Below are 17,301 nucleotides of genomic sequence, written 5' to 3' on the forward strand. Positions count from 1 at the left end.
CACCTGCGCTCCCAATTCTTTCACTTTCTTGCCTAAGTCTTCAAAGTCACTGCAGATGGTTTCCAGGTCCTTTCTTGCGGTGTCATTTGTCCCCACATGTATTAGCAGGAATGGGTAGTGATCTGTAGGTCTGAAGAGTCTTGATATCCTGTCAGACACATCTTTAATTTTTGCTCCTGGAAGACAGCACATTTCTCTTGAGGTTATGTCTGGTATGCAGATAGCGGCCTCTGTTCCTCTTAACAGGGAATCCCCCATGACCACCACTCTCCGTTTTTTCTTCACAACATTCTTCTTTCTCCATCCAGGAGGATTCTGAGGGCTTACAAGGTTATTCATTGCTGGCAAAGTCTTATTTTGCTGTATTTCTTCATGGTTCTCCAGCGTGAGAGCCTGGTACTGGTTCCTGAGCAGTATGGGTGCTGACTGCCTCTCGATCCTCCTGCTTCTGTGGGTCACATGCTTCCATTCCTCTGTTTCGTCAGGTGCAGTTCGAATTTCTTCTCTTTCTGAATCATGAAGAGATAATTCTGCTCTGTCTAAGAACTCTTCACCTTCCTTAATGATTTTCAAGGTAGTTAACCTCTCTTCTAGATTTCGCAACTTTTCCTCCAACAGGGACACAAGCTTGCATTTCTGGCATGTGAAGTTTGGCTTTTCCACTGGCAAGTCTGTGAACATGTAGCAGGATATGCAGCTCACCAAATGGCTCCTGGACTCTTCCATGTTCTTATTGTTAATGTTCTGAAAACAGTGAAAAAAGCTTAAAAAAAAAAGCTTCAAAATGCGCGCGCCAGTAGGCGCGCGGTTTACCGATGTCCTCTTTTCAGCTCCAACAGCCAAAATCCAGTGTTCTTTGAGCTCGCGGAGACTCTTCACTTACCCCAAAATGCAGTGGGAATATGCAAATTATCTCCTCAGGACTCCTCCCCTGGTTTACCGATGTCCTCTTTTCAGCTCCAACAGCCAAAATCCAGTGTTCTTTGAGCTCGCGGAGACTCTTCACTTACCCCAAAATGCAGTGGGAATATGCAAATTATCTCCTCAGGACTCCTCCCCTGGTTTACCGATGTCCTCTTTTCAGCTCCAACAGCCAAAATCCAGTGTTCTTTGAGCTCGCGGAGACTCTTCACTTACCCCAAAATGCAGTGGGAATATGCAAATTATCTCCTCAGGACTCCTCCCCTGGTTTACCGATGTCCTCTTTTCAGCTCCAACAGCCAAAATCCAGTGTTCTTTGAGCTCGCGGAGACTCTTCACTTACCCCAAAATGCAGTGGGAATATGCAAATTATCTCCTCAGGACTCCTCCCCTGGTTTACCGATGTCCTCTTTTCAGCTCCAACAGCCAAAATCCAGTGTTCTTTGAGCTCGCGGAGACTCTTCACTTACCCCAAAATGCAGTGGGAATATGCAAATTATCTCCTCAGGACTCCTCCCCTGGTTTACCGATGTCCTCTTTTCAGCTCCAACAGCCAAAATCCAGTGTTCTTTGAGCTCGCGGAGACTCTTCACTTACCCCAAAATGCAGTGGGAATATGCAAATTATCTCCTCAGGACTCCTCCCCTGGTTTACCGATGTCCTCTTTTCAGCTCCAACACCCAAAATCCAGTGTTCTTTGAGCTCGCGGAGACTCTTCACTTACCCCAAAATGCAGTGGGAATATGCAAATTATCTCCTCAGGACTCCTCCCCTGGTTTACCGATGTCCTCTTTTCAGCTCCAACAGCCAAAATCCAGTGTTCTTTGAGCTCGCGGAGACTCTTCACTTACCCCAAAATGCAGTGGGAATATGCAAATTATCTCCTCAGGACTCCTCCCCTGGTTTACCGATGTCCTCTTTTCAGCTCCAACAGCCAAAATCCAGTGTTCTTTGAGCTCGCGGAGACTCTTCATTTACCCCAAAATGCAGTGGGAATATGCAAATTATCTCCTCAGGACTCCTCCCCTGGTTTACCGATGTCCTCTTTTCAGCTCCAACACCCAAAATCCAGTGTTCTTTGAGCTCGCGGTGACTCTTACCCCAAAATGCAGTGGGAATATGCAAATTATCTCCTCAGGACTCCTCCCCTGGTTTACCGATGTCCTCTTTTCAGCTCCAACAGCCAAAATCCAGTGTTCTTTGAGCTCGCGGAGACTCTTCACTTACCCCAAAATGCAGTGGGAATATGCAAATTATCTCCTCAGGACTCCTCCCCTGGTTTACCGATGTCCTCTTTTCAGCTCCAACAGCCAAAATCCAGTGTTCTTTGAGCTCGCGGAGACTCTTCACTTACCCCAAAATGCAGTGGGAATATGCAAATTATCTCCTCAGGACTCCTCCCCTGGTTTACCGATGTCCTCTTTTCAGCTCCAACAGCCAAAATCCAGTGTTCTTTGAGCTCGCGGAGACTCTTCACTTACCCCAAAATGCAGTGGGAATATGCAAATTATCTCCTCAGGACTCCTCCCCTGGTTTACCGATGTCCTCTTTTCAGCTCCAACACCCAAAATCCAGTGTTCTTTGAGCTCGCGGAGACTCTTCACTTACCCCAAAATGCAGTGGGAATATGCAAATTATCTCCTCAGGACTCCTCCCCTGGTTTACCGATGTCCTCTTTTCAGCTCCAACAGCCAAAATCCAGTGTTCTTTGAGCTCGCGGAGACTCTTCACTTACCCCAAAATGCAGTGGGAATATGCAAATTATCTCCTCAGGACTCCTCCCCTGGTTTACCGATGTCCTCTTTTCAGCTCCAACAGCCAAAATCCAGTGTTCTTTGAGCTCGCGGAGACTCTTCATTTACCCCAAAATGCAGTGGAAATATGCAAATTATCTCCTCAGGACTCCTCCCCTGGTTTACCGATGTCCTCTTTTCAGCTCCAACACCCAAAATCCAGTGTTCTTTGAGCTCGCGGTGACTCTTACCCCAAAATGCAGTGGGAATATGCAAATTATCTCCTCAGGACTCCTCCCCTGGTTTACCGATGTCCTCTTTTCAGCTCCAACAGCCAAAATCCAGTGTTCTTTGAGCTCGCGGAGACTCTTCACTTACCCCAAAATGCAGTGGGAATATGCAAATTATCTCCTCAGGACTCCTCCCCTGGTTTACCGATGTCCTCTTTTCAGCTCCAACAGCCAAAATCCAGTGTTCTTTGAGCTCGCGGAGACTCTTCACTTACCCCAAAATGCAGTGGGAATATGCAAATTATCTCCTCAGGACTCCTCCCCTGGTTTACCGATGTCCTCTTTTCAGCTCCAACAGCCAAAATCCAGTGTTCTTTGAGCTCGCGGAGACTCTTCACTTACCCCAAAATGCAGTGGGAATATGCAAATTATCTCCTCAGGACTCCTCCCCTGGTTTACCGATGTCCTCTTTTCAGCTCCAACAGCCAAAATCCAGTGTTCTTTGAGCTCGTGGAGACTCTTCACTTACCCCAAAATGCAGTGGGAATATGCAAAATATCTCCTCAGGACTCCTCCCCTGGTTTACCGATGTCCTCTTTTCAGCTCCAACAGCCAAAATCCAGTGTTCTTTGAGCTCGCGGAGACTCTTCACTTACCCCAAAATGCAGTGGGAATATGCAAATTATCTCCTCAGGACTCCTCCCCTGATCATTTCATGCATGATAATGCCCCGTCTCATGCTGCACATAACACATCTGCATCTCTGGCTGCTGTGGGCATAAAAGGGGACAAACTTATGGTGTGGCACCCATGCTCCCCTGACCTCAACCCCATTGAGAACCTCTGGAGCATCATCAAAAGGAGTGTCTATGATGGCGGGAGGCAGTTCACATATAAGCAACAGCTCTGGGAGGGTATTCTGTCCTCATGCAAAACAATTGAAGCAGAAACCATCCAAAACCTGACAAATTCAATGGAGTTCAGAAGCTCCTTTCTAACAAGGGGTCCTATGTGCAAATGTAACATCACCTAGAATAAAGTTTTGAGTTGAAAACTGTTTGATTTCAGTTTGTAATAACCTGCTAATGCTTATAATTTCAAAAATGACCATTTTTTTGTTCTTTATTAAAATGAAAAGGTTGAAAACTCTGCTGTGCATAATAATTTGGAACATGCATTTTGAGTGCAGTTTGAGTTTTTTATTTATTTAAAAATATCCTGTTATCATAGGCAGTTTGTACAAAAACCTTTCAATTGTACTGTAATAGTTATTTGACTGGAAAATTACAATGACTGCAATTCACATAGGTAATTTGGGAAAATCTGAGAAAATATTATTTGCATAATAATTTGGAACACAGTGTAGGAGTGCTCTGATCCCCTGGTCTCTAGGAGCGCGCTGCTTCCCTGACTCTAGGAACACGCTGCTCCCCCGACTCTAGTGTGACGCCTCTACTCAGAAAGTCCGTGTTTTACCCTGGGTGTTGGGGGACTCTGTGTTGGGCCCTGTGATGGAGAGATGGGATGCAGCCGTGGCCCGGGCCCGACCCGTGCTCAGGGCCGTCACATTAGAAAGAGATGGTGTGGGCTTGTCCGGGTTGAGTGGCTGATTAACGACTACGCCACCTGTGGTGCCTGGTGAAGGGTCACCAGCGCCGCTGCAGTCCACTGAGGCCCGGTGTCATGGCGGCCAAAGTTCCCACTGCTCCCCACAGGCGGAGCAAGGCCTCAGGGCAGGCAGACAGGATGGAGGGGTGGTAGTAGTGCAGGGATTACGGGCACTGCGTCGCGTGGTATGGTGCATAATGAACAGTCCGGAGGCCATAGGGGTGAACTTCCAAGGCTTTACTCACTTAGAGATGATAGCGGGAAGTCCTGCAGCCACCAGGGACCGGGGTCCGACTACCTCCGAGAAAGTCCAGTGTTCGGTAGCAACCCCACTTTGTGTACGTCCAGGGCGTGCCACCCACGCTCCCCCTGGTGGCGAGAGAAAGTCACTGTGTCGCCCGGGAAGAGGTTCCGACTGGGGTGTCCCTTCTTGAGGCGCGGCTCAACGTCTTGCCGGCTGACGAACACATCGTCCTGGAACTGGGGACACCGGATGAACCCCCACCCCACCTCATGACGAAAACGGACGACTTGGCCTTCGTACCGGGGACTGGGACGGGTGGCCTCCTCCTGACGCGCCCGAGATTTAGCAGCTATGGTCCGGGCCTCGAGGCGCTCGCAGCGCTGCTCCCGCCGATGCTGCTCCCATGCGAGCTGGAATATCTGGTCGCTGCACCACTGGCTCCTCCTCCGCGCTTCAGCCCGGGTCTCCCAGGGGAAGCCCATTAGGTCGCCCCCCTGGTTTTCCCAGGCCCACTCCTCAGCCTCGGGCCAGGCTACTGCTGGTGCAGGTAGCGGGGTAAGAACGGGTTGCTGCGAGTCCTCTATAGACGCGGACCAGGGCTCAGGGTCATCACATTAGAAAGAGATGGTGTGGGCTTGTCCGGGTTGAGTGGCTGATTAACGACTACGCCACCTGTGATGCCTGGTGAAGGGTCACCAGCGCCGCTGCAGTCCGCTGATGCCCGGTGTCATGGCGGCCAAAGTTCTCACTGCTCCCCACAGGCGGAGCAAGGCCTCAGGGCAGGCAGACAGGATGGAGGGGGGGTAGTAGTGCGGGGAGTACGGGCACCGCGTCGCGTGGTATGGCGCATAATGAACAGTCCGGAGGCCATAGGGGTGAACTTCCAAGACTTTACTCACTTAGAGTTGATAGCGGGAAGGCGTCTCCCTGCTCCCCATGGAGTCCTGCGGCCACCAGGGACGGGGGTCCGACTACCTCCGAGAAAGTCCAGTGTTCGGTAGCAACCCTAGACCAGAGTGTTCCTGCACTACAGACTTCACCCTTTCCCGTCTGTGTGTGTGTAGATAGGCCGGGTCTCCCTCTGAGCTCCTCTCAGGACTAGGGCATGGGTGGAAATTCCTCTCCATCCGATGCCCGGTGGGATCTTCAGGGCCTAACCGGGCTTTCCCGTCCAGGACATGGAGTACAAGGTCGGGTATCGGGGGCCGGTACCCCTCTTGCAGCCGGAATCCCTCTGAATAGATCAGGTAGGTGAGGACAGGTGGCGTGCTCCGCTCCGTCTGCATCTTCCCCGGGACCCAATTGCTAGGGAGCCACACTCTAAAGCTCCCGGGCCTTCTTGATGCTGGTCATTGGCCGGGTTGAGACATTCCTTGTCTACAACCTACCTCTCGTCCCAAGGCCAGGGTACGAGGGCTGTGTCCCTTGCCGGTGCAGGCCCACACAGGATCTGCGCTCCCGGAGGGAAGTCACATTAACACACAGTAGTTTGACAGCACAGTACGACCACTAGAACCGACGACTTAGGACCAAGACCAAAGATGGCTTTTTATTAAATATGAAATCTAAAGTGTAACCAACTTGTAAGTCCTCCACCCACACCCACTAACTGGTTCCTACCACTTTGTGTTCCCCAGTCTCCCTGAAACCAGGGGAGCAGCACCTAGTGCATACTAGCTCCATCTGGTGGAGAAGTGTGGTGTTGGATGCAAGGCTGGGTCACGACTATCACACTGGCCATACCTCAGAGGAGGAACACCACACTCCATTAGAGAAGTGCAGCATTCCTGCGGCAGTCGAACCCTCAGGGGTGCCACACTTGGAGCGCACTGCTCCCCTGTCTCTAGGAACGCGCTGCTTCCCTGACTCTAGGAGCGCACTGCTCCCTGTCTCTAGGAGCGCACTGCTGCCTGTCTCTAGGAACGCCCTGCTTTCCCGACTCTAGGAGTGCACTGCTCCCTGTCTCTAGAAGCGCTCTGCTCCCTGTCTCTAGGAGCGCACTGCTCCCTGTCTCTAGAAGCGCTCTGCTCCCTGTCTCTAGGAGCGCACTGCTCCCTGTTTCTAGGAGCGCACTGCTCCCCTGGTCTCTAGGAGCGCGCTGCTCCTTGTCTCTAGGAGCGCACTGCTCCCTGTCTCTAGGAGCGCTCTGCTCCCCTGTCTCTAGGAGCGCTCTGCTCCCCTGTCTCTAGGAACGCACTGCTCCCTGTCTCTAGGAGCGCACTGCTCCCCTGGTCTCTAGGAGCGCACTGCTCCCCTGGTCTCTAGGAGCGCACTGCTCCCCTGGTCTCTAGGAGCGCACTGCTCCCCTGGTCTCTAGGAGCGCACTGCTCCCCTGGTCTCTAGGAGCGCACTGCTCCCTGTCTCTAGGAGCGCACTGCTCCCCTGGTCTCTAGGAGCGCTCTGCTCCCTGTCTCTAGGAGCGCACTGCTCCCCTGGTCTCTAGGAGCGCACTGCTCCCCTGGTCTCTAGGAGCGCACTGCTCCCTGTCTCTAGGAGCGCACTGCTCCCCTGGTCTCTAGGAGCGCACTGCTCCCTGTCTCTAGGAACGCACTGCTCCCCTGGTCTCTAGGAGCGCGCTGCTCCCTGTCTCTAGGAGCGCACTGCTCCCTGTCTCTAGGAGCGCACTGCTCCCCTGGTCTCTAGGAGCGCACTGCTCCCCTGGTCTATAGGAGCGCACTGCTCCCCTGGTATCTAGGAGCGCACTGCTCCCCTGGTCTCTAGGAGCGCACTGCTCCCCCGACTCTAGGAGCACACTGCTCCCTGTCTCTAGGAGTGCACTGCTCCCTGTCTCTAGAAGCGCACTGCTCCCTGTCTCTAGGAGCGCACTGCTCCCCTGGTCTCTAGGAGCGCACTGCTCCCTGTCTCTAGGAGTGCACTGCTCCCTGTCTCTAGAAGCGCACTGCTCCCTGTCTCTAGGAGCGCACTGCTCCCCTGGTCTCTAGGAGGGCACTGCTCCCCCGACTCTAGAAGCGCACTGCTCCCTGTCTCTAGGAGTGCACTGCTCCCTGTCTCTAGAAGCACACTGCTCCCTGTCTCTAGGAGCGCACTGCTCCCCTGGTCTCTAGGAGCGCACTACTCCCTGTCTCTAGGAGCGCACTGCTCTCTGTTTCTAGGAGCGCTCTGCTCCCCTGGTCTCTAGGAACGCGCTGCTCCCTGTCTCTAGGAGCGCACTGCTCTCTGTTTCTAGGAGCGCTCTGCTCCCCTGGTCTCTAGGAACGCGCTGCTCCCTGTCTCTAGGAGCGCACTGCTCTCTGTTTCTAGGAGCGCTCTGCTCCCCTGGTCTCTAGGAGCGCACTGCTCTCTGTTTCTAGGAGCGCTCTGCTCCCCTGGTCTCTAGGAACGCGCTGCTCCCTGTCTCTAGGAGCGCACTGCTCTCTGTTTCTAGGAGCGCTCTGCTCCCCTGGTCTCTAGGAGCGCTCTGCTCCCCTGGTCTCTAGGAGCGCACTACTCCCTGTCTCTAGGAGCGCACTGCTCTCTGTTTCTAGGAGCGCACTGCTCCCTGTCTCTAGGAGCGCAATGCTCTCTGTTTCTAGGAGCGCTCTGCTCCCCTGGTCTCTAGGAGCGCTCTGCTCCCCTGGTCTCTAGGAACGCGCTACTCCCTGTCTCTAGGAGCACTCTGCTCCCCTGGTCTCTAGGAACGCGCTGCTCCCTGTCTCTAGGAGCGCACTGCTCTCTGTTTCTAGGAGCGCTCTGCTCCCCTGGTCTCTAGGAACGCGCTGCTCCCTGTCTCTAGGAGCGCTCTGCTCCCCTGGTCTCTAGGAACGCGCTACTCCCTGTCTCTAGGAGCACACTGCTCTCTGTTTCTAGGAGCACTCTGCTCCCCTGGTCTCTAGGAACGCGCTGCTCCCTGTCTCTAGGAGCGCACTGCTCTCTGTTTCTAGGAGCGCTCTGCTCCCCTGGTCTCTAGGAACGCGCTGCTCCCTGTCTCTAGGAGCGCACTGCTCTCTGTTTCTAGGAGCGCACTGCTCCCCTGGTCTCTTGGAGCGCGCTACTCCCCTGGTCTCTAGGAGCGCACTGCTCCCCTGGTCTCTAGGAGCGCGCTGCTCCCCTGGTCTCTAGGAGCGCACTGCTCCCCTGGTCTCTAGGAGCGCGCTGCTCCCCTGGTCTCTAGGAGCGCACTGCTCCCCTGGTCTCTAGGAGCGCACTGCTCCCCTGGTCTCTAGGAGCGCACTGCTCCCCTGGTCTCTAGGAGCGCACTGCTCCCCTGGTCTCTAGGAGCGCGCTGCTCCCCTGGTCTCTAGGAGCGCACTGCTCCCCTGGTCTCTAGGAGCGCACTGCTCCCCTGGTCTCTAGGAGCGCACTGCTCCCCTGGTCTCTAGGAGCGCACTGCTCCCCTGGTCTCTAGGAGCGCACTGCTCCCCTGGTCTCTAGGAGCGCACTGCTCCCCTGGTCTCTAGGAGCGCACTGCTCCCCTGGTCTCTAGGAGCGCGCTGCTCCCCTGGTCTCTAGGAGCGCACTGCTCCCCTGGTCTCTAGGAGCGCACTGCTCCCCTGGTCTCTAGGAGCGCACTGCTCCCCTGGTCTCTAGGAGCGCACTGCTCCCCTGGTCTCTAGGAACGTGCTGCTCCCCTGGTCTCTAGGAGCGCGCTGCTTCCACTATCATTTATTATTTCGGGAATAACCCTTTAATTACCTCCCAACCTGCACTACCAGAAACCCACAGGATACGTAAGACAATCTGTAAGTCATTTTTCCTCCTCATCACTTGAATGAAGCAAGATGCCCTGCCGGCCTGACACATTTTCTTGGGAAATCTTTCGGGAACATATGGAAAGGGTTGTGGCCTCGCTCCCAACATCTGCTGGAGAAATGAGCGAGGTTACGGAGTATAATGAGATTAGAGCCTCTCGGCCGGATTCCTAATTTGTAGTGAAATCACCTTCATCTTTGGCCACGGCCGGAGTCTTTACTCCTCGTCGGTGCGGTGAATGGAGTCTGGCAGGACGTTAAGGAGATGTGTTATCCCGCGTTCTTATTATCGGTACTTCAGCCATTTTTTTTTCTACTGTACGTTGGCAAATCTCGCAGCTTGGAGCGGCTCCCAGTCGTGAAACAAGCAACATTTTAATTAGATCCACCCGCCATAAAGTCCACACAATCCCCCTGACATCTTGTAGGCATTAAGTATATGGACTTACAGACGGCCCGGTGCGGCTCATGTCCTCCCTAAGGTAGTTTTATCATGTGCTTTACAGAATAGGCAGGTAATATTCAGAAGCCGACGTGGGGGGGCGTCTTTTAGGGTCTGCAGATAGATAATATGGGAGGTGGCGGGATGAAACTGCTTTTTTTTTTCCATTTAGATTGTACAAGTAACCAGCTTTATTTTCCAAAATAGTATAGTTTTGGAAATTTCTGCTTGCTGTCGTTGAAGAAGAATAATATGAGGCCCGATCAGGTGCTGTTCACACACGTGAAGACTTTTTTCGGTACAGTTATCAGTGCTTTCTTTTGCCGTATATATGTGCGACCATCGCATGACCAGGTGTCATTCATTGACAGCAAGAAGTGATTTGGGCTCAAGTTCAGATATCTCTTTAAAGGGTTTATGATAAGTTTAGAATCCTATCCTGTCTGGGGTCCAACCACGAATCGAACCAGAGCAGACGGGCTCTTCAGGACCCCATTTTCAGGATCGGTCGGGATCCAACGTGATCGGGGAGTTGCCCCCTATTGATAGGGAATAAACCTTTTCAAGTTAGGGCCAAATTTATAGAAAATGTGTCTCTGGGAAGTATCTTCCTTTCCCTACGTAATACCGCCATGAAATACCAAAATAATAACGTCATATACTGCCCACATAACACCACCATATAGCACACAATATGCCTTATATACCTAAAACTCCCGTAAAGGTACCATTAAATAAAACGGCCATATACAGCACACATAATACCACCGTAAAGCACACAATATGCCGTATATACCTAAAACTCCTGTAAAGATCCCATATAATACTGCCATATACAGCCCACATCATACCACTGTATATCACACAATATGCAGTAAGCCCATAAATACTACTCTATAGATCCCGTATAATACACATAATACGGCCATATACAGCCCACATAATACCACTATATATCATACAATAGGCCAATTATGCAGAAAACACCTTTAAACTTCCTACATAATACCGCCCTATACAGCCCACATAATACCACCGTATAGAACACAAAATGCCGTATATACCTAAAACTCCTGTAAAGATCCCATATAATGCCACCATATACAGCTTCCATAATACCATCATATAGCACACAATATGCAGTATGCACATAGTAATCCTCTAAAGATCCCACATAATACCGCCACATACAGCACATATAACACACGACATGCAATATGCAAGACTGCTCTAAAGATCTCACATGATTCTGCCCTATAATTCCCTTGTAATACAGCAGCTCAGTTCCTAAATAATGCCGCCATACACCTCTAAATAATTTTGATAGGTTTAGTTTGCTCACAGTTTTCATCCTAAGAAATGGTTGCATAGGGCATTTTGCCCAGTTTCCACCCACCATGGTGGGTAAAGCAATTTAAAGAAAACGATATAGGACGATACCCAAAATAAGGTTTTTAAAGGGGAACTCTGTAAGATTCAGGGTCTGCACTTATAATAAGCCATAACCAGAAAGCAAATGGATGAGATGAAAAAAAAAACAAAACCCAAAAACCTATCTGCTTTCTTTTTCACAAACAGCCCGTCTCTGGTCCGCAGGTTATATGTGGTATTGCAGCTTGGTCCTATTGAAGTAAACAGGGCTGAGCTTCAATACCACGCACAACCTGTGGATAAGAGTGGTGCTGTTTGTGGTCAATGGTGCCCCATGTTTTTCTAATCTCATGCAACCCCTTTAAGCTCCGGAGGCTTCGGAGAAAGGGAAGACCGTCCAGGGTCTGAGGAAAGTTGGCAAATTCTTCTGGAAAGCAGCGTCCTGTGCTTGACGCCAGAATGATCCTCAGAAGGCATCTCTACCAACAATAATGGGGTGGGTAATAGGGCGCGGAATGGGCCTGAAAAGGGGAGGAGATCGCAGATCGGAATCTCCTGGATATCCTTCTCTAGCTCCTATGGCTTACACAGAAGGTTCTACACGCCTGTCAGTCAAGGAACCCAACCACCAATGTCCTTCATGACATTTTGGATCAATGAGATTTTGGGGTGGAGGGCATCTGTAGGGGGTGTTGAGGATGCCACAATCATGCCCAGCAGTCAGGTGGCATTTGCCATTTCTGGTACAGATCTTACACCAAGTTATGGTGGGACTCGCAACTCTTGATGGCCCCCTCGTCATCGGTGACCACTGACCCTCACACCAGTCGTGTATTGTGCTATTCAGGAATCAGGAACAGGTTCTGTCGGACCCCTCTAATCTGCCATTACTGGGGGAAAGGGGAATGATGACGTCTCCAGTCACTAGAAACATGAAATATACCGAGGAACCAATGAGCGGTAGAATGATCCGCCCAGCTGGATCTATAGTCTGTATCTTCTGGCACAGTCCTTATATATTAAGACGCAGTAATGTGGCAACGTCACCGATACCAGTCGTCAGATCGCTGCTGGACTGGGATTCTGATTGGTTCCTATCATTGCCCCAATTTTCTGAGTGAAAGAAAAAGTGAATATGAAATGAATGACTCTAATTTTCATGTGAAATTTCCCAGCCCCCCAAAAAATAGAAAACACATAAAGGATGACCAAAATCCCTCCTTGTCTTGGGACCCTACTATTTCTTTACACTGGGCAGCATTCTTAATGGCATCTAGTCCTAGGGAATCCCCATACAGTGTGATGCTTCCAGCCATGGTATGAACCCCCCAGACATATTATGGTGCTTCCACACAGTATTGGGCCCCCATAGTCTCCCCACACATTATGGTGCCACCACGGTGTGTCTCTACACATTATAATGCCCCCCCACCACCACACGTTATGAAATACCCCACAAAAACATACATTTTGCTGCTCCAACAGTGTCAACACAAACATTATGATGCCCCTTCGGTGCTCCACCACACATAATGATGACCACCCCACACATTATGATGCCCCCACACCTTATTATGCCCCCACAGTGCCCCCAGATATATTATGATGTTTCACACAGTATGATGCCTCATAGTGCCCCTCATACATTATGATATTTCACACATTATGATGCCTCGTGGTGCTCCCCATACATTATGTTTCACGCAGTATGATGTCCCCAGAGTCTCCCACATATTATGATGCCCCCACAGTTTCCCCACAAACTATGATATTTCACACAATATTATGCCTCATTGTGCCCCCCATACATTATGTTTCACACAGTATGATGTCCTGGAGTCTCCCCCACAAAGTGTGATGTCCCCATAGTCTCCCTCACATATTATGATGCCCCCACAGTTTCCCCCACACATTATGATGTTTCACACAGTATGATGCCTCCTAGTCTCCCCCACACAGTATGATGTCCCGAGTCTACCCTACACATTATGATGCCCCTACACACTCTGATGCTCCTACAGTACCCCACCACACATTATGATGCTCACATAGTGATCCCCATACATTATAGTGCCCCCCACACATCATAATGCCCACACGGTACATTATAATGCTTCCTCAATGACCCTCAGATTATGATACCCATCTAATAAAAAAAATAGTACTCACCTAGCCCCGATCCTTGGACATGCTTCTCTGCTTTGTGATGTGAGTGGCTCCACTCAGCTGACGTGATTTAGGGACATCATTGCTCCTGCTGCACAGACTGAATGGTGGAGCAGGGAGCCGGCGGCTCCATTCTCCACCATTGTATCCAGCCGTCCCTATGTCCTGAGGACACCGATGCAGTTGAAATCAGGACATACTGACGACATCCTGGAATAGTGGAGCAGCTTCCCAGGTCTGAGACTGTCCTGCTGGATCCGGGACATCCTGGAATAGTGGAGCAGCTTCCCAGGTCTGAGACTGCCCTGCTGGATCCGGGACATCCTGGAATAGTAGAGCAGCTTCCCAGGTCTGAGACAGCCCTGCTGGATCCGGGACATCCTGGAATAGTAGAGCAGCTTCCCAGGTCTGAGACTGCCCTGCTGGATCCGGGACATCCTGGAATAGTGGAGCAGCTTCCCAGGTCTGAGACTGTCCTGCTGGATCCGGGACATCTTGGAATAGTGGAGCAGCTTCCCAGGTCTGAGACTGTCCTGCTGGATCCGGGACATCCTGGAATAGTGGAGCAGCTTCCCAGGTCTGAGACTGCCCTGCTGGATCCGGGACATCCTGGAATAGTGGAGCAGCTTCCCAGGTCTGAGACTGTCCTGCTGGATCTGGGACATCTTGGAATAGTGGAGCAGCTTCCCAGGTCTGAGACTGCCCTGCTGGATCCGGGACATCTTGGAATAGTGGAGCAGCTTCCCAGGTCTGAGACTGTCCTGCTGAATCCGGGACATCCTGGAATAGTGGAGCAGCTTCCCAGGTCTGAGACTGTCCTGCAGGATCCGGGAGGTTTGGCACAGGGTAGGTGTTACATATTGGGAATTGGATTCCAGGGGCTTCAATCTACAATATTCATCCATCCTCCCCCCAAAATCATTATTTCAGGTGCAGGAGAGAAGTTACGTTCATATCTAAGGTCTAGAAAATGAAACGGCAGCGTCCAGCTACACATCAATGCAGCCCCCATATCCGCCATGTCTTGTACCCCGCAGCCCGATGGTTTCCGATGTTGGGGGGATGGCGGCCTTTCACGCGCTGACTCTTTGTGTCTTTCTGCAGATTGTGGACGGTAAGCTGTGGTTCCAATTGGACTGTGGCAGCGGTCCAGGAATCCTGGGAATTTCTGGCCGGACGGTTAATGATGGGAACTGGCACTCTGTGTTTTTGGAGCTGAACCGGAATTTCACAAGCTTGTCACTGGATGATAGCTACGTGGAGCGTCGAAAGGCGCCCCTCTACTACCAGACCCTCAGCACCGATAGCTCTATTTATTTTGGAGCCCAGGTGCAAGTGGAAAATGTCCGAAGCCTGACGGACAAGAGGAGCACGCAGGTCCTGGGAGGCTTCCAGGGATGTCTGGATTCAGTCATCTTGAATAACAATGAACTGCCACTTCAAAACAAGAGGAGCAGCTTCGCAGAAGTGGTCGGCTTGACTGAATTAAAGCTTGGCTGCGTGCTCTACCCTGATGCTTGTGAACGGAAGCCGTGCCAGAACGGAGGCAGCTGTACCAGTGTGCCATCTGGTGGTAAGCACACATTACTGCAGCTTGTATCCTTTTATTATCCATTATCACTTTGCCCAATTATTTCAGTCTAAACATTGGTTTTTTTTTACATATCACAACTTGTATTAACAAATAATAAAAAAAATCGAATTTTTTTAATTTTTCAACTCGTCTACTAGGGCTTTTATAGAATCCTAGGCCCCGATTCATCGAGATCTGCATTGTTCACGATGGAGGCAGAGGTGTGCATGTGTGCGCCTACATGCGCCTCTCCACAAATCTTACTCCAGTCCCTGATTTCTGCATAAGGAAATCCACCTCTCGTCATGAATTAGACGCCCCCGTCCCTCCCCAGCTGCACTCATCTGGGCGGTGCGGGGCCAATCTATCATAAAACTGTCAGAACTCACAACATTTTGTAACCTTTCAAAGCGATTTACTGCAGAATTTTGGCATAATAACATTAATGAATGGGTGCCATAGTTCCTGTTCTTTCAGGAAAGGATTTCATCAGGTTCATTATCATCACTTACAGGATTACAATGACTGATAACACCTCTATATACAGTAGATAACACAGGATCCACCATTCACAATAAGTGATGTCACAGCTCACCTCCTCCCCCTCCTGTACAATGTCATACATTGCTATCTGCAGTCCACGTTGCTGCTGTAAATAGTAATATTAGCCAGTTGCTTCTCTTTTCATCACTGACACTCTTCTCTTTCTGTAATCAGGAATAAGTTGTAATGAATAATTGTATTATGATCGCAGGGAAACTCTTCCATAATGTCAGATGACTGTCAGGTTGAGCTTGTCAGTTTCCTCCTGTGTAATACCACTGTCCTGACAGCAGGTGGCACTGTTGTGTCATGTAATGAAGCAGAATAGCTGCAGATTCTTTCTGCTGCACAGTGGAGTTGATGGCGTACACAGCATGTAGCAGAGCTGGAGTCGTTAGCTCTGTAGTATGTGTATTATGTCTGCACCAGTATAGTAAGAGAAGACAAGGCTGCACGTATATTAAAATCCTATTAGGTAATAAAGGAAGTTATAGTGAGAGAAGCATGCTTAGTGCATTGTGCCAAACATTTCATGCCATCTGCACCGTTTTGATACATTTTGGGCAACTATTAGTAATTGTTCTTGTAAGATTACATTAAGTAAAGGTGGGAATATACAGATGTAGCAGAGCTGAATTTGTCTATTAGCTGTTCCTTTTATCCACCATGGTAATATATTGATTTTGATGTTTTAGGCAGTCCTATGTAAACTCGTATTTTTCCTTTTTTCTGCACAGGATACCAGTGCACTTGTCCTTCCCAGTACATCGGCAAAAACTGCGAGTCTGAGATCACAGCGTGCTTCCCAAATCCATGCCGAAACGGTGGGAGTTGTGATCCAATGGGGAATTCGTTCATCTGCACCTGCAGGACGGGTCTGAGGGGGTTAACGTAAGTAGCGATGGACGTGACCAGCGCTGCAGGGTGCCAGCGCACTAAGTGAGACTATGATCTTTGGTCTTTTTTTACACTAATTTCATAATATATTGCTTTGTTATTGTAATACAGAGCTAAAAATCCCCAAATTCAGAGTGATATGATAAAATCTTGACTACCTGTTGTAACCACTAGGTGGAGCTGCGTATGATATAATAAAGCTTAACTGATCTCACTATGAAGTCTGTATTCAGTGTGCTCCCCCTAGTGGTGGTCATAGGAATCCAACATTGCACCAATTAATTTAAAGGCTGGAGATGTCCATCTTTTTATGGGTAATGATTTTCATAAATGTACGTAATTGGGGCTAAAAATATATTTTGCATTTGGGTTTCATTAAAACTTTTGTACCCTTTGCATTCTATAGTCTCCAAATTGCACTTTCACTGCTGGCTGAAAATTGAGTTAACTGAGATTCATCAGTGAGATCGCTATGACAGTCCAGTGGAAGTTTGCAACTTCAAGTGTTCCTAGCAATGCTTGTTCCCCAATTCGGCCCTTCAAAAACTGGCATTACAACCAGTTCTTTGCATGGATCACAGTTGATCACTGGAGATCCCAGCTGGGGAACACTTTGTGATCGGCGTATTGTCTAGTGAGCCTTTTGTTATAAGCATTGTCCAATTAGTCAATAACTGCAGAAATGGATAATTTCTTCTGTAGCTGCAAACCATGTAACACATGGACAGCTGGGTCCACCTCTGTTTGCAGCTCTCTGCTCTGATAGAGAAGGGTTCCCAATCTACAACCTGCCCTAATAGGACACACGGAGAAGGGTTGTGTTCCTAGGACAACTTTTTAATGTCTTCATGACCAGTGTTGAGGGTCCATCAGTAACTGATCTCT

General features: G+C 50.0%; 1 protein-coding gene across 7 annotated transcripts in view; it reads left to right on the forward strand.

Moving 5' to 3' along the window:
• Positions 1-17,301, forward strand: part of FAT3 (FAT atypical cadherin 3) — a 735,917-nt gene that overhangs the window by 697,923 nt on the left and 20,693 nt on the right. For all 7 annotated transcript variants that reach the window (XM_073662065.1, XM_073662062.1, XM_073662061.1 and 4 more), the window contains 2 exons: positions 14,508-14,976; positions 16,257-16,410. In XM_073662065.1, the coding sequence (XP_073518166.1) occupies positions 14,508-14,976; positions 16,257-16,410 (623 nt within the window). The remainder of the gene's footprint in view (positions 1-14,507; positions 14,977-16,256; positions 16,411-17,301) is intronic.

This window comes from Phyllobates terribilis, unplaced genomic scaffold (assembly GCF_046119375.1).
Source record: "Phyllobates terribilis strain yellow unplaced genomic scaffold, ASM4611937v1 Scaffold_2__4_contigs__length_985480577, whole genome shotgun sequence".
Classification (NCBI taxonomy): Eukaryota; Metazoa; Chordata; class Amphibia; order Anura; family Dendrobatidae; genus Phyllobates; species Phyllobates terribilis.